The 23,234-nt window shown below is 43.6% G+C and overlaps 1 protein-coding gene across 1 annotated transcript in view; it reads left to right on the top strand.

Moving 5' to 3' along the window:
- The window catches only part of ANO2 (anoctamin 2), a 252,858-nt gene that overhangs the window by 205,445 nt on the left and 24,179 nt on the right, over positions 1-23,234 (top strand). The window contains exons 13-18 of the mRNA XM_055000833.1: positions 6,679-6,753; positions 10,450-10,651; positions 11,026-11,137; positions 12,559-12,616; positions 17,208-17,308; positions 22,859-23,007. Of these exons, the coding sequence (XP_054856808.1) occupies positions 6,679-6,753; positions 10,450-10,651; positions 11,026-11,137; positions 12,559-12,616; positions 17,208-17,308; positions 22,859-23,007 (697 nt within the window). The remainder of the gene's footprint in view (positions 1-6,678; positions 6,754-10,449; positions 10,652-11,025; positions 11,138-12,558; positions 12,617-17,207; positions 17,309-22,858; positions 23,008-23,234) is intronic.

The following is a 23,234-nucleotide window of genomic DNA, read 5'->3' as shown; positions in this document are numbered from 1 at the left end:
TGGTATATGGGGCCCATTTCAATCCTTTTCCATTAGACGCCCTCCCTTCCTCCGCACCGACTTCACCAGATGTGTCTTCATGGTGGAAGGGGGCAGCCCAGCAATGGACTCTCATTAAAAAACACCTAGAGAAAGCCAAACAGGATTACAAAAAATACGCAGATCGCCATCGTGCGGCCGAATGGGATTTGCAACCAGGAGATCATGTTTATATATCCACCAAAAATTTAAAGCTAGCCCAACTCAGCCGCAAACTGGCATTGAAATTCCTCGGACCTTTTCCAGTACGCAAAGTAATTAACAAAGTGACTGTTGCTGTAAATTTACCCAAAAATCTTCGCCATGTCCACGACACCTTCCATGTCAGCCTGCTGAAGAAAGCTCCAACAGATGATCAATGGCATGTCAAAGCTCCACCCATTCCAACTTTGATAGATGACTAAATACACTACGAGGTACAACAAATTTTGGACTCTAAAATCAAACGCAATCAGCTGTTTTACCTCATCAGATGGAAGGACTTTGACTCTGGGTTCGATGAGTGGGTGAATTCTGTACATGTTCACGCCCCTAGATTAACCAAAGCTTTTCATGCTCGCTACCCATACAAACCTGGGGGGGATTTATTTTAAAGGGGGCAGAATGTCAGGTTCAGTGTGTATATGAGCTGTACTGACTCCATTTTCTAATGCTTCTAGTGTTTAAGTGCTTTCTCCACAGGTGCACATGTTCCCAAGCAGACTTCTCACCGAAAGGGGATGTTATGTCTATCAACGTTCCACTCAAGATTGGCCTTGAGAACGTCCAGCTTCCCAAGTCTGAAAGCTGTTGTTTTGAGAACTGTGGGGGGAGGCTGGTTCGGCTGGGAACTGTTACTTTGTACCTCATGCTTTTCTCTTCATTGGTAACAATGCTCTTGTACCATCCTGAATCTTCTATTCAGGCCAGTGGACTATAATGAACTATTTCTGCAGTAAAGTTTCCTTATTCAAACAATGGACTCTTGTTTGCTTGTAAAGGAGAATCTGTAGGAAGGACATTATCTAGCCACAGTCTGACAACCCCCTCACTGGGAGTCCTGGGGGTTAACCCTCGCAGGTCAACCACCTGGTCAGGCTGCTCGGGCGCTTCCTCCCGGACCTGCGGAGAGAAGCGTCCGACATGGCCGGGAAAACGAAACTGAATCCAGTTTAGGAGGGGCTTAATGGCTCAAACTGCGGTAGACAAATAGTGTGAATGATGCTTGATGATCCAGCAATTGCCAAATGGGGAGCGGCATCAGGTTTGATTAATAGCTCAGATTAGGGTAGGTGAGAGAGGAAAGGAATCAGGGCATCGACAGGATTAGAATGCACGAGAGATTGTTTGTAGTGATTCTTTGAAAAGTGTTCCTTTGGTGGAGAAACATCTGGCCCCTGAGGAAGTGGATAGAACACGAAAAAAGCTGACTTGTGGGGTGGGGGGACCCCTTTGGGGGACCCTTTACATTTCATAGTTCCACCAACCTGCAAAGAAAATACAATTCAAAAAGGACCGTTTGAGGGTCACTATTCAACATATTTACCTTGACTGTTGATTTTTTCTGGTCAGTGGAGGACAGCTTGTGACAAATTGTTTCCATTCCTGGACATAGAGGGTCAATTCCAGAAGTGGTTATTTGTCAATATCTTCAGCGTCTAAGTGAAATTAACACGTAAATTAGAGACTCTACCTTTAAGAACGCTGTGGACTGAGCTGTTTGTTTCTTCTATTATGTGTAATGAGCACCAATCTTAATGGTTTTTTCATCTTTAATTATGTGAAAATATTTATAAAAGAATTGCATTTGTACATACTACTTTTTCAGGTGACTGTTATTTTTTTCCCTGTGTATAGTTTGTGTATTGGAACGGTTATTACTGGGGAAAGCCTTTTGTGTTTTGTAGTCAATCACATTCTGGCAATTTTCCTGCTGCTGTCCTGTTGGCATCCTCCCAGGACCAGGTCATGCCACATGTGTATGGCATATGAGGAAGGGGTTTGTGATATTGTTATCTATAAACCGCCCTTTTCAGTGTGAGGGAGGGTCTGACTGTTAACACACCAACCTACTTTTTATCTACCCCCATCTTCAGCTATATTTATTATTTCATTTATACCCCATCTTTCCCCACAGTGGGGGTCCAGAGCAAAACAATGCAACACATTGTGCAAACTTTCACATTAACCAGAACTGTTTATCAGACTACACCTAACCTGATGGAGAACTCAAACGTTTCTACAATGTGTTGCGTTATGTTGGTTGCCTTAATAAAAGTGTTAAATGATTTGTGTTTCTAAATCTTCTCTATGCTTGTGTTTCTCAGCTTGAATGTGTATGTGTGATCTCTTCTATGCCCACACTATTGGGTATGTGCAGATGTCTGCTACATGTAGCTATACATACTGGAGGGTAACGGAGTATTCCATATGCATGTACAGCTTTTGAAATGGGAAATGAATGATTCAGTGGGACTCTCTCAACACAGCGGAGCTGTTATTTTCTTTGGTTCTTCTCTTTGGCACAGTAGCTTTCTCCTATGGCACTACTGAGAATAATATCTGTAATCTGTACAGGCAAGAGGGCTGTTAACTGTTGCTAAGAGACTTCAGCATAACATCATAATCGGAGCAATACAAATTGCAAAGTAAATTTGCCAATTGGCCTGTTTCCATTAGGCCAAAGTTGCTTATATTAAAGCAAATAATGTTGGTTGAATTGGTGACTTTTGAGATAATTTTGAGATAAAATATTATCTATCTTGGAGAGACTTAAAAGCTTGCACAGGTGGAAGCAATTTAGCAGGTTTTCTGATTTTAGTGGGGAAAATGATATGCAAGTAGTTGAGTACTTGTGATTTTGTTTGACAGTTTATCGAAGAGGATGTAGGCACAAGCTCAATGGACTTAAAGCAGTTTATTAACAAGAGTAACCTTAACAACTCTCAGTTTAAAGCCTTGCAATTGATTTGAAATAATTAAAAGTAATTATCTTTTTAGAAACTGACTCTGTCTCTATGACGTCAGCTTATTGTACTTGTTTATAGACCTAATTAAAATGTTCCCTTTCAGTTGAATAGCATATGGAGGGGATGCTTTATTGATTTTTTTTTTTTAGGAACAAAAAAGTGCAGTAACAAATTTTCATTTTTCAAATGATATTCACAAATTAATTTACTTTGGGGGATTTTTTAGTGATGCTATTGTGAATATATGCTGCAGTCTCAGGTGATTGACTTTCCTCACCAGAACATTCTTCTTGTTTACTCAGCTTGTTTGGCTTGCTTCACTGCTGAAATACGAGAATCAGATTAATTAAACAAAGCTGCATCAAACAAATCCATTTGACTTTATGTTCATAGTCTAAGTAATGCTGAATATCCTATGATAAACAAAAATTCGCAGTCTTGGATATTGGTTTCAGAAGTTCCCAATTCCCAGGTATCTCCATGTCTAAAGATAACGAGTTAGCAGGCCTGGGAAGTTAGAATTTGGAGAGTTTTTATAAAGCACATTTCACTCTGGTATAGTTGGTTTGGGCCTTGGCTCAGTGGCGGAGCATCTGGTTTGCATGCAAAAGGTCCTGGCTTCAATCCCCGGCATCTCCAGTTAAAAGGGTCAGGCAGGAGGTGATGTGAAAGACCTCCATCAGAGACCCTGAAAAGCCACTGCCAGTCTGAGTAGACAGTCCTGAGCTTGATAGATGGTCGAACTCAGTATAAGGTGACTTTGTGCCTTAAAAATTAGGACTTTCAACATATTATGCTCGACATGAGGGAGTAGAGGAGGGGCCATGGCGCAATGGTAGAACATCTGCTTGGCATGCAGAAGGTCCCCGGTTCAGTCTCTAGCATCTCCAGTTAAAAGGGTGGTAAGTGATGGACCTGGGTCAGACACTGCAAGTCTGAATAGACCGTGCTCACCTTAATAGACCAAAGGTCTAATTCAGTAGAAGGTAGTTTATGTATGTATATATGTACCTTTAAACAGATTAATTGATTCACTGACTAAATAAATTTCCTTATTGCCAGTGCCTGTATGTAGTTTCCTTTAGTCAGATACTCACTCAAGGTGCATGCGCTGACTTACCTTTGAAATTGAGCTATTGCAGGGTGGGGAGGGGGACAAACTAAAGATGTGGCAAGAGGTGATTATGTTGTTTCCATGACAGTAGAGGTGTGGCTTCCATTACAGGTGATGACATCAGAAGCAATGGGGATGCATTCCTTAATTTCATGAGAGATGTCATTCGCAAGGGATCTGGGAAGAAGGAGGAAGTGGGTGTTGGATGGGCAGAAACACTTTTAAAGACTAGAGGCAGAGTTGCTGAGGCTGCTTGCCCGAGAACTTGGCTTGTTGCCCAAAAACTGAACCACAGAGTCAAAGAAAGGCAGCTGTACGCTCCTTAAATCCAACTTCCCTTTATCTGAGTCTTTATCAGGAACTCTGAGTCCAAACCTTGTGCTCCCTGCCATGATCTTTCATATCACCAGTTTTTGTTTGAAGGAAAGACACCCCATCCCCAGCTTTAATTATTTCTTTTTAAAATTCTTCTATTACAGTAATAGCAGGATAGGGTAATAGAAATGAAATACATCACTTATGGTAACCAACATCTGATAATTTGAGAGTAACAGAATCCAAAGAACAAATTTGCCCACCCCGTCTAGTGACTGGTATAGGCCATGTCAAAGGTAGATAAAATGTTGTATTTGTTTGCTTATAATGAGTTTTGTTTTAATCCCATACATTCAGTTTGCATCAAGGAGAATTTCTTCCAGAGAGAGAGAGAGAGAGAGTAAAGGGGGTTGAAACAGGGGGATTGCCCCTAAGTAAAATGATGGGCTAGTGAAAGATGCAAATGTGTTCATTTTCATCAAAGAGCATAAATTGGCTATTGTAGCTTTGTATAATAATAAGAGAATAGCAATGCAAATTTTTTGGAAATATCTTCTATATGATATATCTATATGATATATCTTCTATATAGCCAGGACCTATCCGCCCTGAGCCTGCGAAAGCGGGGAGGGCGGAATACAAATGTAATGAAATTAAATTAAATTAATTTAGTGGGATGTAGTATTTAAATGGTGTTTAAATTGTGGCCGTTGGCGCACCTGAATTACTGAGGTGAACCAAACTTGATTGATAAACATACAAACATGTAATTATAGACTTATATAGATTTGATGTGGTCCACAGATGGGGCAAGAAGATTTGTGTCCCTGGTGTTTTGTATTCTATTACTGTTACAGTTATCTAAAAAAAATGGGGTGGAATATCTCTCATGGAAGGTTCCAGATTAGGCTTGCCAGTTGGAACTACCACTCTGGTGGGAGAACTTTGGACACTGGGACAAACTCTTTGGTATCACAACAATATATCATGTCACTTCCGGTTTCATGTTGAAAGTGACATTGTACATTGGCACAACACTGAAGAGTTTCCCCCACCAGCCTGTTGAGTGGTGAGAGACAACTGGGGGCCCAAGATGCCCCCCATCACAAATTCAATCCCTGGCATCTCCAGCTAAAGAGTATCACCTTGCCTCACCTTATTTTGTAAAGAAAATGAGGAGTTAACCAATTTAGTTCCTGACAACAGCATTTTTAGGTGGGTTGGGCTGAGAATTAGTAACTTATTCCAAGGTACTAAGAGAGTTTCATGGGAGGGAGTGGTGGCAGGATGTGAACTCCTCTCTCCTTGTGTGTATGTTATGTGCCTTCAAGTCGCCTCTGACCTATGGTGACCCTATGAATGAAAGACCTCTCTCCTTAGTAGACATGGGCACAGAATACAAAGCAAATTTTGTCACAGAACAGGCCGTTTTGTGTGTCGCGAAACCGCATTTTGTGGAGCTGTGGTTATCGTGAAATTATCACGAAATTTGCAACTTTTTGGCCTGTTTCATCAGCTTCGTGAATGATTTGTGATTGCAGACAGGCTGGCGTCTATCCATTGATTCCCCAGGCAACAATGGGCCCAGACCTTTTGTTGCCATTGGAAACCCCAATCACAGCCCACTTACCCTTGATTGGCAGCTCTCCTAGCCATGTGGAGAGCTTCCATTTTGCCCTATACAGCCAGGAGCTGGGGGTCAACCCCCTAGGCAACCAAGGAGATGGACCTTCTGTAGCCATGGGCAATCTCACACCTTCGAACCCTGTTAGGCAGGTCTGTCAGCCAACCACAAACCTCCTGTTTTCGGGATGAATGGCAGGGTTTTGGAGAAACATCCAGCTTGTCTTCCACACCCCAAACTCTTGGGACTGTCTCTGCCTGCTGTCTACCCCTCACTCCGTCTTCCCAACCCAGCTCCACACCACAGCCAGTCCTTCATCCTCCTCTGATCCAGCAACTCCTGGTCCCCGTTTCAGTCATGCACTCTGGTAGCACTTCCCTTCCCACCCTTCCCGTTGACCTTTCCGATCAACGTATTGCAAACTGGGAGGGTGGGTGGAGGAGAGCCAGCTGAAGTCTCCCTGAGAGTTTGACATCTCCGGGTATGAAAGGGGCCGTTGAAATGCCCTGGGATCTTTTTCCGTTTCATGCCCCTGTCTACTACTTAGGTCAAATTAAAAGCTGTAACCTCTGTACTATATTGGTTTAGGTTGTGCTGCTTTCTAATGCTTTTCTATGTTCATCGTTGTCTTCCAACAGGATGAAAAAGACAAACTGACCTGGAAAGATCGTACCCCTGGCTACCTAGTAAACTTTGCATCAATCTTATTTATGGTAATTTTGTTTGCATTTAATTTCATTGTTTCACATGATTCTGCAACATATTTGCTTGACTTGCACCTTTTTTCAACCAAATCAATGTTCCAAAAAGACATATTCCTGTTTCTACTCTATCCACTTAACTTTCCCTTAGAACAAATGCGTGATGGGTTAACAAAACAGAAGAACAAACAATGGCCTTTCTGGCAAGAGTGCTGCAGCCAGAAGGATGGGATAACGCAATTAAAGAAAACTAGGTTAAGTAGTCGGAAGTAGACTAACCGCAGTTGCATTTTAAAACGCCACATCCCAGTGAGAAAAGTAGGATGGGGTGTTAATAACGGAGGTGCAGGCTTTTGAGGCCGCTGTGGTGAAAGATTTTCTGAAGGGCTGCCCACATTTTATCTCATATAACACTTGTTGCTGAGAACAGAATCCCTGAGATGCCATATCCACGGGGCCTGTTCAAGGTATTTTGTTGCACACTGAAAGGTACACCCATCCCCTTCACTGCCAGAAGGTTCCAGCCATGTCCCTGTGGCAGTGCTTGCCTGGGGGCTGGCCAGGCAGTGCTAAAGGTCCAGGAGAGGGTGCCAGTTACTTCCTGTGCCACTGATGAATGGGAATGAGCTGATCTCCTGTGATGCACAAGCGCCTCTCTCATCATGCTACCCCAAGCAAAAGCCTCTCTCACCATGCTACCCCAAGCAAAAGCCTCTCTCATCATGCTACCCCAAGCAAAAGCCTCTCTCACCATGCTACCCTCACCATGCTACCCCAAGCAAAAGCCTCTCTCACCATGCTACCCTCACCATGCTACCCCAAGCAAAAGCCTCTCTCACCATGCTACCCCAAGCTGTCGCTTCAATGGCTTGGCTGAAGAAGAACCTGCCCTGTGTATCCGCCACCCTCCCCTTGTGATGCACAGCTACTGCTGTCTGCAACTGTTCCACGGCTGCAGGGAACTCCCATTAAAAAACAGGCAATTTGGCCCAAGGTAGATTGAATTTGGGGGCTAACAAATTCTGCGTACGATGATCTATCTTTTTTAATGTATTAGAATGCTAAATTTCTAGATAGAATCTGACCATGTGTATTCTTTGGAATGCTACAATCAATGATATGGAATTAATTTGTAAAATGGATTTGGTTATAATAGCCTGTTGGTATCTATTTGATTAGTAAGTATTGTATGTAAACAAATAAATCCAAAGTGGTTTACAACAGACCTAAGCAATAATATCTAAAACTTTAATCAATGACAATAATATGCACACTCATGTTAAAAGCTTATAAACAATACAGCTGATGTTTTGAAATGATGAAGTAGGATGTGTCCAGGGTTGGAAGTGACATTTTGATAGTCATTTTCAAAAGAGTTTTATGACAGAAAATCAATTATGGGAACATGCCATTTAAAGCAGTTCAGCATCTCAGACTGATATTCATCTCTATTCTACATATACAGGGCGCTTTACTCAAAAGAAGTGATAGCTATCTGACAAGCTCTAATTTTGCAGTTCCTGCCACCCCCTGATATGCCCCTACAAGCAACAGTGACCTTAGGTTGGAATTCTTGTTAAGGAGAAAAATAAGACAAAAATAGTATCTTGCTCCAGTCTTCACAGATGATTTCATTTTTTGGTTTGCTTTAAAAAAAAGAAAAGAAAAGAAATTGAAAAAGCAATCCCACCATTGCTGTGGGAACTCAGTCTTTGAATGGCATGATTGACATGGCTGATATCTGTGAGTTAATGTCAAATCCTCAGCAGCAATTCAATACTCTGTGACTTTGGGGATAATTCTTTAGAAAGGAGCCCTCTCTGTTCACACTCCGAATGTTCGCACATGGTCTGAAACAGCAATATGGTTTGTTCCCATCGCTTGCAAATAATTGCAGAGTCTAAAAGATTTCACATAGTTAAATGACAGCCCCTGCAATGTATAGCCTAGAACAGAATCTGTGGGAAAAATCTGTTGACATCAGTTGTTCTCTCTATGCACAAATCTCAACCATACGCAACACATTATATGAGGAGGGCTTGGGTCTGTTTCCTGGTTAAACCCCCAAACAAAGAGAATGCAGGGGACTTGTAAAGCTCTCATGAGAAATTTTTCTGGCCTTAACACAATTATTTTACCTTCCTTCAAAATTCCTTCTATATTTTGTTTGAGAAGGAATCTCCAAATTTATCTTTGAGTAATTTGGAGATTCCTTCTCAAACAAAATACAGAAGGAATTTTGAGGGAAGGTAAAATGAATGCCCCCCCCCTTCTCTAACTTTCCCTTCTTCTGCCCTTATGGAAAGTCAGTGTAGGCATAATTTCCCCCACAGGCTTTTCTAATAAGATACACAAAGTAATAGTACTGCTGTACATTAATATAGCATTTCCAAGGTTACAACAAGCTTCTGCTACATTATCTCAACACTTCAGCTCTTAAAGAAGGCTAAAATTATTGCCCTCATATTGAAGACAGGGTTGACAAAGTGAGCAACTTGCCTGTAGAAAATTTTCAGCTCAGATTAGATTTAAACAGGGTTAAAGCCTAGGGGCCCCTCGGGGACTAGGGGCCCATCATTTTGTTTTTTTGCTGAGGCACACCTCTACATAAATTACAATTAATCAATTCTCTTATATAACCTCTATTAATAAGAGAATTAACTGCTTCCTTATTGAAGTGAAACAAATTGTCTCTTATATTAAAACAATATATATATATATATTTAATAAATAATAACAATTTTATTCACTTCAAAATATAACAGTATTGAACAATTATACCCCCAAAATGTGCTTTCCTGAAGAGTTCTACTCAAGCAATAAAAATATTAGAAAAATGTGAATAGAATTCTTCAGGAGGCCCTCAAAATGGATACAGGGCTATGTACCTACTGTACCACGGTCAGGCTGTCAGCTGTAGTGGGTGAAAGATTGAAGTGCCGGAGGAGGCCTGAAATACCTGAAAGCCTAGGGGCCCGGCCATGGGTTAATATGGCCCTGGTTAGACTGAGAGGGCAAAGCAGCCCTAGAAAGGGCCCTGCCCTCTCCCACATCCCCAACTCTAATGGAGGAAAGCCTGGCCCACGTGTAGCACCCAGCTTGAGTACAGCATTGCACCCACCCAGCATAGGCCTGTGCTCAGCTGAGCTGGTCTTCTCACCCACCACAGCCACCAGGGCCCAGGCAGTGGGGCAGGAATGGCTCCCTCTAGGCTCTCAACCTCCAGGACTTCTCCTGGTGGCCATAATGGCCAGTCTGCCCCTTAATTGTTAAAGCCTCATTTCAAAAAAATGCATGCGCCATTACACAAGCCCTCACAATCTATTTTATTTGTTTTCCATGATTTATAGCCCGCTTTTCTCACTGAGACTCAAGGCAGATTCCACAGTGTAAGCCAATACAGCCCACAGGATGTGGCATCTGATAAGCAGTGTAAGGGCTGCAGAAATCTGAAACCAAGAAGAGTTCTGCTGCTGTCCTGTGGTGGAGAATTAAACAGACATTTTCTTGTGAATGTAATCCATATCTTCTGTTTCTGGAACATTTCCTTTCATAGCATAATGCAAGAAGATGCTGAATGTATGAAGTTTTTGGCTGCACCATCTTGGAAAGGTCCCCTGGGCCCTTAAATCCCATGAGTTACTAAGCTATGGCCAAGGAATTTTTAAGACAAATTGTTTCAATGAATTTCTGTATGTTTCTATTCAGATTTCACTGACATTTTCACTAGTCTTTGGCGTGATTGTGTACCGGATAACTACAGCGGCAGCTCTATCGATGAGCACCAACGAGTCCACCAAGTCAAATGTCCGTGTGACAGTGACAGCCACTGCAGTCATCATTAATCTTGTTGTGATACTTATCCTTGATGAGATTTATGGAGTGGTTGCCAAGTGGCTGACAGAAATGGGTAATGCTAATAGTATATATGCAGTATATTTCTTCCTCTTAGAAAACTACATGGTTTATGCCTCCCTTTAAATACTTAAAGCAGGATGCTGGGGGTCTTCAGAAGCTTATCAGAAACTGGGGCTCCTCCTCGATGAGAAATTCAGTAATGCTCTTTTGAAACATATTTTGCCTACCATCACCACGACCAGTTTCCCTCTGTAAAATGGGGAATTTGCAAAATTAGCACAATCCCCTTTGGGTCACAGAATTTTACCTTCTGGGTTCAGAATTTCTTCCATACACGGAATGGGTTGCGATTGGTTAGCTACAAAACATCCAAGGTTTACAGCACTTGCGATCCATGTCTTTTTCTGATTTTCTTTTTGATTGCAGAGATACCGAAAACTGAGAAATCTTTTGAGGAGAGGTTAATTATGAAGGCTTTCCTGCTGAAATTTGTGAACTCCTATGCACCCATTTTTTACGTGGCCTTTTTTAAAGGAAGGTAAGTTATCTGTGCTGCATAAAGTTATCTATGCTGCAAATGTCTAATGGCAGAGGTGTAGCAGATGTTCTCCTGACTGATCTCTCACTTCCCACCAGGAGCTTGGGAAGGTTGGAAGCAGACAGAGGGTGTCATGTTGCTTCTGGCCGTCTCCAAAGCCCAGCAGGAAGTGAAAGATGAGAAACGCCCCCCCTCACATGTCTTAAGGCTTGGGAGGAGGGGGTTGGTTTCTCATGCTCAGCACAAATTGGGAGATCGTTCCTTGTTGTCGTCCTCCTCTGTGAAGTGTAGGTTCTCTTATTTTGTAACTGAAGATCAACAACATACATTCTTTCAATTACCTGTTGAATCCACATGTCCAGACTTTTACAGAAGGGAGAAAAAAAAGATACCACATTTCCATTTTTAAAATTCTTTCACATTTTTTTTCAAATGGATAATTCTACTTTGCCTTTTTATTGACTAAAAGATATGAAGATGTCTGATATAAAGCTATAGGTACAGCTGTTTTCCCTTGTATGCTTCTATAAATTTATTTTCAGGGTTTCTTAAAGTCGGATGTAGAAACTGAAAGAATTAATAACTCAGAGTAGGAACCTTTTTTTTAAAAAAAAAAACCCAGACTCGTCTATTTCAAATGAAAAAATAGGGATTTCTGGTCAGGGCCGGATCGAGGTGGGGCAGAAGGGGTAGCCTGCCCCTGGTGCCACCAAAAAGGGGGCACCAGGCACGGCTGCCAGCCTCCGGGAGCATGCCGTGGCTTGCCACACGGGAGGCAGAGCGCAGGATTGGGAGGCCCTCACCTGCCTCACCGATGGGGCGGCTGGCTTGCCGTGCATGCAGGACCTCCCAGCCCTGTGCTCAGCCACCCACGTGGCAAGCCAGCCACCCCAGCACATGTCCGCACCACCGCTGCCAGCTCTGCAGTGCACTGGGTGCTGGGGCGGCCAGCTTGCCACACAGGCAGCACAGGGCAACGGGGCAGGCAAACCACACAGAGGGCCTCTTAGCCCTGTGCTCAGCCACCCGCGTGGCAAGCCGGCCACCCCAGTGCATGCCCACGCCACTGCCACCAGCTCCACGGCGCACCAGGCACTGGGGCAGGTGGCTTGCCACGCAGGCGGCACGCCTCCCAGCCGTGCATGATGATGTCATGGAAGTGATGTCATCACACCACACTGGGAGTGCATGCGCTCTGCGTGTGCACACAGAGGGCCAGACAAGGGTTGCACCAGGTGCTGGCAGCCCTAGGTCCGGCCCTGTTTCTGGTACATGACAGTATACTGTTTTGTTGTAAAGTGGATCTGAAGCATTTCAAAATCATGAAGCTATTTAAACTTAATATTTACAAACACAAAATAAACCATGGTGTGTTTTTCTGTTATTGGTTTAATCCTCCTATAAATTTCTGTTGCTCTCAGGTTTGTTGGTCGACCTGGCCGTTATGTATATGTGTTTGACGGCTATCGCATGGAAGAGGTATGTAAGCACATTTAAGTTCCCTCTTGGAACACGTTTTCACCTGCTGCTAAACACGTCTTGAACAATTAGAAATAAATACTTCACAGATTCATTGGGCCCCCAGAAAATATGTACTATTCCAGTAGTTTCCCAACTGTTTTGGTATGATGAGCCACAAGTCCAAATTTACTTTGTATGGTGACTAGAGGTGGGCACGAACCAAAATGCAAACTGAAGTTTGTGGGAGCTCATTTCTCATCAACCATGATGAATTTTAGCCTGGTTTGTTTAGTTTGTATTTCAGTTCGTCACTGCAGACAGCCTGGTGCCAATCAATCTGTTTCCTAGGCAATGAGGGGGGATGCACTCTCTGCAGACCTTCTGCTGACCCAGAAGTGACATTTTCACAAACTGAATGAACCAGTTCGTGAACCGGGGCAAGTTTGTGGAAGTTCCTGGTTCGTGAAACGTGATAAACCATGAACCGCACGGTTCGGAATTTTCCCAGTTCATGCCCATCTCTAATGGTGACTCATCCAGGGCTGGTCCAAGAGATTGAGAAGGCTTGGGGAAAAGGTGTAAGTTGAGGAGATGCAGATGTTGGCAAAGAGGTGGGTGGCCAGTGTGTCAGTGCAGTATATTTCTCACTGCAGGGGGAAAACAGGAAGTACTACAGGGGACTGGACAAGAGGTTGGGCTGCAGAAAGAGCAGCATGATGATGGAGCCAGTGCTCACACATCCCTCTTTCTCTCCTCCTTTTACCTTTCCATGCACTGAACATCCACCTACTCTCCAGCCTTTCCCCACTTCTTCCAGCTACTGTCACAAAGTTATCAGTTGCCAGGCAATTCCCCCCGCCCCCCGTCATTGTTGGAAAGAGGGAGGGCAAGGCGAGAATGTGAGAAGCCAGAAAGGAAGGAGAGGAGAGAAATAAAAGGGTGCCAGGAGTCACCATTAGGGACTGCTGGCCTGCAGCACACTGTCAGTGGCTTTGTGACCCTCTTTGGGGTCCCGCCTCACAGGTTGGGAAACGCTGGACTATTCTAATCCTTGTGATTGGCAAGTGAGATATACAACACGATGTCCCTCTGCTATGATTCAAGGTCGCTTAGTGAAATCAGTTGGCAGTAGATTCAGCACAAGCAAAAGGTGCTCTCCATTTCCCCTGTCATGCCAGGATCACTCCAATGGCATACACTGGCATAAATCAGATGAAAATAAAGTTTATATTTATTTCAACAGGTGAAGCAAACAGAAACCCAGTTATTTCCCCAACAGTATAAGCATCTGTTCTCCCCTCTGCTCTGAATGGAGAACTCGCTGGTCAATAGTCCAGACGTAGCTGTCTGCTTAATACTTCTTGAGAGCTATGGAAACTCTGGAATCCTACCGCCCTTTCTTTGTCACCCAATTGCTTCACTTCTATAATTTGCATTTCAGTGAGATTTGCAAGTCACATCAGAAAATACAGACCAGTCAGAGTTTTCCTTTGCAGCGGTCAGAATTGAATGGAAATTTCTAACTCTGGTGCCACAAAAAATGTCTGAACAGAGCAAGACATGGTGCCATTGCTCGCCATTGTCCCCGCCCCCCCGGGTGGGGAGATGTAGATGCCCCACCTTCTGGTTGAATAAGGAGGTCTGAAGTATTCCTCCCTCCCTTTAAGACCAGCTACAAATCACAGACAAGCTCCTCTTCATCAGCCATGTACTCACACTTAATGTAATCTGGAAAAAAATGGATTAATTCAGGAAATGTTCATGGAACATCAAATCTGATATATCTAATACTGAAAGTCTGGGTTGGGCCATTCTTGAGGATATGAGGGTTCAGCCTGGGAAAGGGAGGCATTTGGGGAGGGGAGAGAGTTCAGTGAGCTATGATTGTCATAGAATACACCCTCCAGAGCTGCCATTTTCTTCAGGAGAACTGATCCCTGTAGTTTGGAGATCAATCGTAATTCCAGAACTCCAGGCCCCAGCAGGGCCGTTTCCAGACGGCTTACCTGGCTCTGGAACGTTGCGCCATCTTGCGGGGAAAATGCGAAATATCGTGTTTTCTCACACGAGAAAATGCGACGTCGCAAGACGTCGCGCAAAACTCGCGCGAGAAAACGCGATATTTCGCATTTTCCCCGCAAGATGGCGCAACGTTCCGGAGCCAGGTAAGCCGTCTGAAAATGGCCCAGGAGGTTAAGCCAAAAAAAGGGAGCTCTTCCAGACAAACAGATCTAAACCAAGAATGGTATCTCACAACCAGGAGCTACAGTAATAGAATGTAATAATTTAATCATTGAAAAGTGCAAAGTGCGACTAATAATATATCAGATTCTAAGAAGTAGTATAATAAATATCTAAGATTTATACAAAATGACAATATTCTCAAAGTGGATAAGACGGCCAAACATAGTAATGCATTCAATTCATTCACCCAGAAATTCAGCCTAAAGCACACGTTGCTCCATACACGGCCACAAGAGAGGGTCCATGTGTGCCAGTGGATGCGTGATGGATTGTTTGTATTCCCTGATGAAGTTAAATAGATGAAACAAGAGACTTAGCCTCTTGTTGGAATGTGACACCTCCTTTCTGATATCCCGGCTCCACCTGCAATGAAAAAAGAAATATAATCAAGATGTGTGATCATTGATACCTTTAGAGATACTTACTTGCTGGAGACTCTTTGGAACTTTCTTCTGCTTTTCTGTCTCCACCTATAGAGAAAATGCAAAGATATCAGCTTGGACTTCATTGCCTTTTGTTATACTTTTGGATACTCACCGCTTTGAAGATGGTTTATACATTTCTTGTTCTAACCTGTTGAATTTCTGCGTGAATGAATTGAATGTATTACTATTTTTGGCCGTCTTATCTACTTTGAGAATATTGTCATTTTGTATAAATCTTAGATATTTATTATACTGCTTCTTAGAATTTGATATATTATTAGTAGCACTTTGCATGTTTTCACTGATTAAATTATTACATTCTATTACTGAGAGCCAGTTTAGTGTAGTGGTTAAGAGTGCGGGACTCTAATCTGGAGAGCCGGGTTTGATTCCCCACTCCTCCACTTGAAGCCAGCTGGGTGATCTTGGGCTAGTCACAGTTCTCTGGAGCTCTCTCAGCCCCACCCACCTCACAGGGTGTTTTGTTGTGGGGATAATAGTAACATACTTTGTAAACCACTCTGAGTGGGCCTTAAGTTGCCCTGAAGGGCGGTATATAAATCAAATGTTGTTGTTGTTGTTATTATTATTACTGTAGCTCCTGGTTGTGGGATACCATTCTTGGTTTAGACCCACCAGGAGGTACATGTACATAAAATCCATGGTGGGAGGGATCATCCAGAATGATGAGAACCTGGGGCAATTTTTAGGTTTATAAATAAATAAATACACAAATATATAAATGAGGTTAACCTCTCCCCAATAACATGCAATATCTGCACATGTTGCAGATGTCACAAAAACATACACATGCACAAAAGTAAAAAGTAGGGATGGCTGAGGTATTGTGGGGGGAGGGGAACCAGCCAGTTGAGCACATAGAGGAGGAAGGGAAACTTATGAGGAGGGAAAGGAAAGTGGGTGATTAGCAGGGTTGCCAAGACAAGCCATGGCAACCAGCAAGAGGGTTGCAGGTGGGGATGTGACATTGTTCATAGTGCCAAATTACTATGACACTTCTGGGCACAACCCAGAAGTGACAACAGGTAGCTCTAGGAATCACTGGAAACTCTGTGGTAAGCACTATGGTTTTTACCATAGAAGTTCTGGAAATTCCTAGAGCTACCCAGTCACAGGTTGTGCCCGGAAGTGACATAGTAATGTTGGTACCATCACCAGTATCACAACCCCATGTTCTCACCCCCCCCCCAACCTTCCTGGTGGTTGCCAGACTTCCTCCTAATCTGGGTTGTACCCAGAAGTGGGGTACTGACACAGAGGCTGGAGGCATTTTTATTTTTCTCCCATCGCCACTCAGAGTGGGAGGGGAGAAAGTAGGGGCCGGTGTGGGGATGGGTGGGATTTCCTCTCCTCTGCAACGGTCTCTTGAAGGTTGCTGGGGGCCTTCTGGGCTGTCCTGCCGTGGTCTTGGCATTGTAGTTCCTGACGTTTCGCCAGCAGCTGTGGCTGGCATCTTCAGAGGTGTAGCACCAAAAGACAGAGATCTCTCACTGAGAGATCTCTGTCTTTTGGTGCTACACCTCTGAAGATGCCAGCCACAGCTGCTGGCGAAACGTCAGGAACTACAATGCCAAGACCACGGCAGGACAGCCCGGAAGGCCCCCAGCAACCATCGTTCTCCGGCCGTGAAAGCCTTCGACAATACATCGGTCTCTTGAAGGTTTTATTCTTGTTTCTTTGACCACTAAGAAATGTGCCCTGATATCATGAGGCACCTGGGCATTATGGGAGCAGTAGTTCACCCCCCCTTGGATGCGCCACACGTGTGCTGGGTGCTTACAGCCTTCCTGGTGTGCCCTTTACCAGCTACTGGCTGCTGTTCCCTTCCAAAGCAATGGCCAAAGTGGGGGGGGGGGGCTAGCTTTGCATTTCCTGCTTGTGTGCACCCTTACCTGTACAGGTTTTTCTCTTCCACTTAGTGTGCTCCTGGAGGATGCCTGATGGAACTTTGCATTCAGCTGAGCATCATCATGCTGGGGAAGCAGCTGATTCAAAACAACATCTTTGAAATTGGAGTCCCGTATGTATTTCAGTCACAAGCATACCTTTTCCTGTAATAAACTTGTTCAGAGCATACCTCTGCTCTTCTGGACTTGCCCAAGAAAAATTGAGACACATCTCACCCCAGGTGGCAGGGCAACAACGATCTAGTTCATATTACAGGTTCCTCAAGGGGCTGTGGACTTGTGAGGTAAGAATGGAGTCAGCAGAGACGCCTGTTCCCACCTTCACCCCCAAGAGGCTGATCCCACCCAGCTGGCAAAGGGAGGGAAACGGGAGGCATGATTACCTCTGACGAGGCCATCTCCTCAGGGCCTCATCAGAGGTCATCAGAAATGGCCCTGGGAGGCAGGTGGGGACTTCCCCATCAGCAAGGGCCAGGCTGTCCCTTCCAAGGAGTGTCTCGGGCGACGGTGCTTGCTGCAGTGTGTCAGGGCCCGGTGTTAGGCCTTTACCGTTACAGGGTTGATCCCAGAAAGCCAAGGAAGAGGTGAGTGCCCAAATAGTCTCTGACAACTAACAGATGTCAGCCAGGAGGAGACCCAGAAAGAGGGTAAATAGAAGTGACTAAGAGTCTCTCTAAACGAGATGAATTACACAAGGACGCTCAAGTGAAGTGAGGTGCAATGTTAGCCAGGAAGCTGAGTTGTAAAAGACAGATTGGAAGGCTTTGTCAGTTTCCCTCTCTACAGAACCAGCAAAGATTGCTCCTCAGGGGGTTTGTTTATTTCCTTTTCGCTCCCTGAAGGCTCTGTCAGTTTCACCTCCCCTTCTGGGAGGCAAAGAAGAAATAAACAAAACCACCTGTGGAGAGATCTTTGCTGGCTCTAGAGAGGTGAAACTGACAGAGCTTTCTGATCTGTCTTTTAGAACTCGGCTTCCTGGCTAACATTGCACCTCCCTTCACTTTAGCATCCTAGTGTAAGAAGTATTGTGTAGAGAGACACTGAAACTCTTGCCTCAAGCTTGCTCTACTCATACAGAAGCTGCCTTCTCCTAGGAGAGCAGAACTCTGGAGGGTGCTGTAGTGCCGGAAGGGACCACCGATTATCTGCCTCTCCCAAATTTATATCACAAGATTGACCTTGATACATAGAAGTCTTGTGGAAATTTCCTCTGGGTTCAGGACTGGTGCCTAAATGAATCAACATAAGGGAACAGCGAATCACACATTAGATTGTGGTGAATTGTTGGGATTTTGTTTCCCACCTGGGTAAAATGATGAGCATAAATTGTCTGAATGTGTTAGAAGAGAGATGCAACTATTTTAGAGACCTGAGGAAGAAAATAATGATTCACATCTCATTGGAGGAAGTCTTAGGAAAAAATTCTGAGTAGCCAAAATTATTTCTCAAAGATAGTGACATTTCTCAAAGTTTTCTGTACATCCCTAAGTAACCATTAGTGATACTGTCAAAGCTTTAATGTATCTGATTCAGAATCCATATTTCTCTGGCTCATAAATCTCAGCTGCATGGAGTCCCATTTTTCCCAGAACTTGTTTGTCTTAGATGATCAGCTGAGCTTCTGAGCACACGTAATTAGTATGGAATTCTGGTACTAATAATAATAGCATTTGATTTATAAACCACCCTTCAGGTTATAAACCACCCTTCAGGACAACTTAACACCCACTCAGAACAGTTTACAAAGTATGTTATTATTATCCTTACAACAATCACCCAGTGAGGTGGGTGGGGCTGAGAGAGCTCTGAGAGAGCTGTGACTGACCCAAGGTCACCCAGCTGGCTTCAAGCAGAGGAGTGGAGAATCAAACCTGGTTCTCAGATTAGAGTCCCACCACTCTTAACCACTACACCAAACTGGCTTTCTTTCAGTAGAAATATCAAACATTCTTGAGCTACATGTGCCAAGGTTCCTTGCGCATGAGATGTTCTCATGACTGTGCGTAACAGTGACATAGGCACAAGGAGCCCTCGGACATGTAATTTTCAGAACATCTATCTCCCTAACCCTAACAGGCTCCCGAGAAAACAACATGATCCAGGGGTCTGGCACCATGGAAGTTATTTCAGTGTTTTATGAATCACCTGAGCTTATGGTGATCGTGTGTTGATTGACTCTTTTGTAAGTCTGCCCAAAGGTGATCTGCATAAGCCATCCTTTTATTATGAGGAGCCTCATCACAGGGAGACAGCAACACAACTTAAAAGAAAGGAGAGTAGATACAGTAACCTGCCCACCTTCTACCATGATCTTTGAACACTCTTAAGAGTAGAGATGGGCATAAAATGGGGGGAAATGAAACAAGTGTTTCATGTTTCGTCACGTTCCACGAATCATGAACTTTCACAAAATTGTCCCATTTCGCAAAACAATTTGTTAGTTGCGTGATTCATCAGAACCCAGGGCACTTCAGTGGCCCCCTTCATACCCAGAAATGCCAGACTCACAGGGAAACTTCAGCAGGCTCTCCTCCACCTACCCTTACCCAACAAGCCAGCAAGAACAAATACTCTAAATAAGAATATAAGCAAAGAAAATTAAAGAAAAAAAAGGTAGGTCTCAGTCAAGCTAGGCCCCAGAGCCAGGTCCTGAGACTGGGGTGGGGTGGGGTGGAGGAAAGAAGGCACCCTCAACCTAATGACCTTCCCAGCATGACCAGGAGCTGAAAATACAAAAGAGGCTTTTCAGTCTCTTTTAAAGCAGCAGCAAATCCAGCCAAAAACTCCCCATTTCACTTTCTCACCCCAAATCCCAGCAACAAGTCCTCCCTTTCCCTCTGTCTACTGAAACTGAAAAGCACAAGGCAGAGAGCTGTGCCTTATATAAGAAATGCTCACATAGAGCAGAACAGGAGGTCTCTGGTTGGCAGACAGACCTGCCTAACAGGTTTGGAGGGATGAGAGTGGCATTCCCATGGCTACAGAAGGCCCATCTCCTCAGTTGCCTAGGGGATTAACCCCACTGCTCCTTGCTGTATAGAGCAGAATGGAAGCTCTCCAGTTGGCAGGGAGAGCGGCCTATCAAGGTTATGTGGGCTAAGATTGGGGTTTCCAATGGAAACAAAAGGTCTGCAGACATTCCGGGCCTTTGTTGCCTAGGGAATCAATGGATCGGCGCTAGCCTGTCTGGCATCACAAATCATTAGTGAATCAAACAAATCGGCCCCAAAAGTCATGCATTTCGTGAAAACCACAACCCCATGAAATGCGTTTCGCGAAACACGAATCAGCCCGATTCATCACGAAATTTGTTTCTTATTTTGATTCACGCCCATGTCTATTTAAGAGCAGGTGACTGGCAACCTGGAGAGAGCCTTCCTTGTGGAATGGATCTTCCTCCCAAGAGAGAGCTGCTTGTCATCTTCTCTGTTGGCTGTCAGGCAAGCTGTGTTCTCCTTGCCTAGACTTTTGCAATGTACAATGTTTATATTTTGTTTCCTTTCTTCCTTCTATCTTGTTGTTGACACACACACACCCTGCGTGGAGGGCAGGGGCATGTCTGGCTGCTGTTTCTCTTTAGCCTAATTTTAAAGCCTTGCTTCAGTTTATGTTGGTATTTTATGTTTGTATGGGCTTTTCATTTATTGCTTCGTTTTCTGATGAGGCATAAGCTCCTTGGGTCCAGGCTTGCAGCGTCCAGGTGGGGCCCGGAGTTCCCTCAGGACTGCAACGAGTCTCCAGACTACAAAGATCAGCCTTCCTGGAGAGGGCGGGCTCTACAGCACCACAGCTCCGCTGAGCTCCCTCCGCCCCGCTCCCCAAGCTCCGCTCTTCCCAGGATCTGCTCCCAAATCTCCAGGAATTTCTCTACCCGGATTTGGCAACACTCCTTGTGTCCTCTGTTGGAACGAAGGCCATACAGCAATTTTTAGTAAAGAAAGAGATAATGGTCGATGGCGGGGGGAGAGAGAGGGAGGTGAACTTCAAACAATGGATGGCAAATTCATTAAACTGTGAAAATGCTTAATGTATTTTTATAAATATATCCTTTTTAGATAGAACTCCAATTAAATGAGCACTGTGTGAGAGGCTCCTTTTGAAAACTGGAACTAAGAGCACTTTATTGAGCTGAGTAACATATAGAGCCATAGACCCTGATGAAGACTAATTTTCAGAATGTGTTGGCCATCACTCTTCAATTTAATAATTCTTCTGTGTGGTGCTGACCTGAGGTTCACCCTCCCTGCTTCCTTTTGTAGCTAAACTAGCAACAGAGGCTAAATTGAATAAAACCTGACACAGTCTAGAAGCTTTGGTTTTTCATGAAGTTTGAGATACGTTTTTATGACAAATAACTGCTATTAAGCCCTCTTTTTATTGTTTTTATAAAAGATTTTTTTGGTTTAAATAGGAAGCTAAGTGGTTGCTGTATCACTCCCTCATAATCTCTGTTTCTGGAATGCATAGTTTGTGTTCAAGATCAAAAAGAGTCCAGTAGCACCTTTAAGACTAACCAATTTTATTATAGCATAAGCTTTCGAGAATCAAGTTCTCTTCATCAGATGCCTGATCATGCATCTGACGAAGAGGACTGTGATTCTCGAAAGCTTATGCTACAACAAAGTTGGTTAGTCTTAAAGGTGCTACTGGACTCTTTTTGATTTTGCTACTACAGACTAACACGGCCAACTCCTCTGGATTTGTGTTCAAGGGAGGTGTTGCAGGCTGTGAGGGAAATGTTTCTTGTAGCCCTGAGGATTAACTTAGATTTTTGTTCACAAATATACTGTGTACACAAAAGTGATGTGTGTGTACGTATCTATGTAGTTGCCTCTGTTTCATGAAGTTTTTTTTTATCTTACATATCTGTATACTAATTTATCTAGTGTAATTAGTCATGATTAGAGAATTCTTGCTTTCAGTACTCCTTTCTAATTTTCTTTCCAGTCATGACTTGAAGATAAGAAGTGTGTGTGCACAAAAATATTTTAAACAATAAATTCATTTTAAAAGGTACCCTGTTAAGCAGAGCTTCACCCTGAAATGTTGAAGAGTTAGCATTAGAGTTATGCATAACCACACCCCCTGCCATTTTGTGGTTGATGCCATCTCTTATGGCATCCATTTGGTGGTTGGTCCTGCCTCCTGCAGTAACCATTGTGTAGTTGCACCCACCATCTTGTGTCAGAATTTCAAACATGTTCAAAAAGTTTAGGGACCTTGATTGACTAGTGATCTGACACAGTTACAGGGCAGCTTCACATATTTGTTATATTTGCCGCTTTAAGGTGATAAATAGATCAACTTGATTTTATTGTATTTTGATTATCTAGTTTATAAATAAATAGTTTATAAATAATGTATTTTGGAGGGGGGAATTGATGGAGAAAATGAACAGTGCAGAATTCTCCTTCCTCATTATATTTTCCAGAGCAGTTGATGAAGTTGCTAGAATTTCCTGTAGAGATCCCTAACTCCACCCACAGCATTACAATTCCCAGGATTCTTTTCAGGAGAGGAAATGAGTATTCAAAGAACTGAGGGATATGATTTAGATATGTCCTCCAATGCTATGAAGCCTTGTTAAATTTCTATAGCAATAAAAGGAACTTCTTAAAATTAATGTCTTTTTAAAAACCATGCCGGTTCTCTTCGTTCCCCAGAAAATTAAAGAAGCTTTTCCGGAAGCTAAAGGATGAGCGAACTGAGACAAGGGAAAGCGATTCTAACCCATCCAAACCTCCACAGCAGTGGGAGCAAGATTATGTCTTGGAACCTTTCACTGGATTGACACCAGAATACATGGAAATGAGTAAGGTCTTTGAACACCTTTTACAATCTGCTAGTATTTGTCATATTGATCTGTTATATTTGGGAAACTGAAGGTCAAAACACACAAGATGCACGGGTGAATGTCGAATTCTGCAAGGATCCCTGGGAATTGTAGTTAAAAAACCCAGCTGCTCAATGGGATTCTCAGCTGGGGAGAATTGCAACTGGAGGGACTTTCACAAACACACTTTCTCTTTCTCTCTTTCA

The sequence above is a fragment of the Eublepharis macularius genome, chromosome 16 (assembly GCF_028583425.1).
Source record: "Eublepharis macularius isolate TG4126 chromosome 16, MPM_Emac_v1.0, whole genome shotgun sequence".
Taxonomy (NCBI): Eukaryota; Metazoa; Chordata; class Lepidosauria; order Squamata; family Eublepharidae; genus Eublepharis; species Eublepharis macularius.
This window is presented reverse-complemented; position numbering and strand designations above follow the sequence as displayed.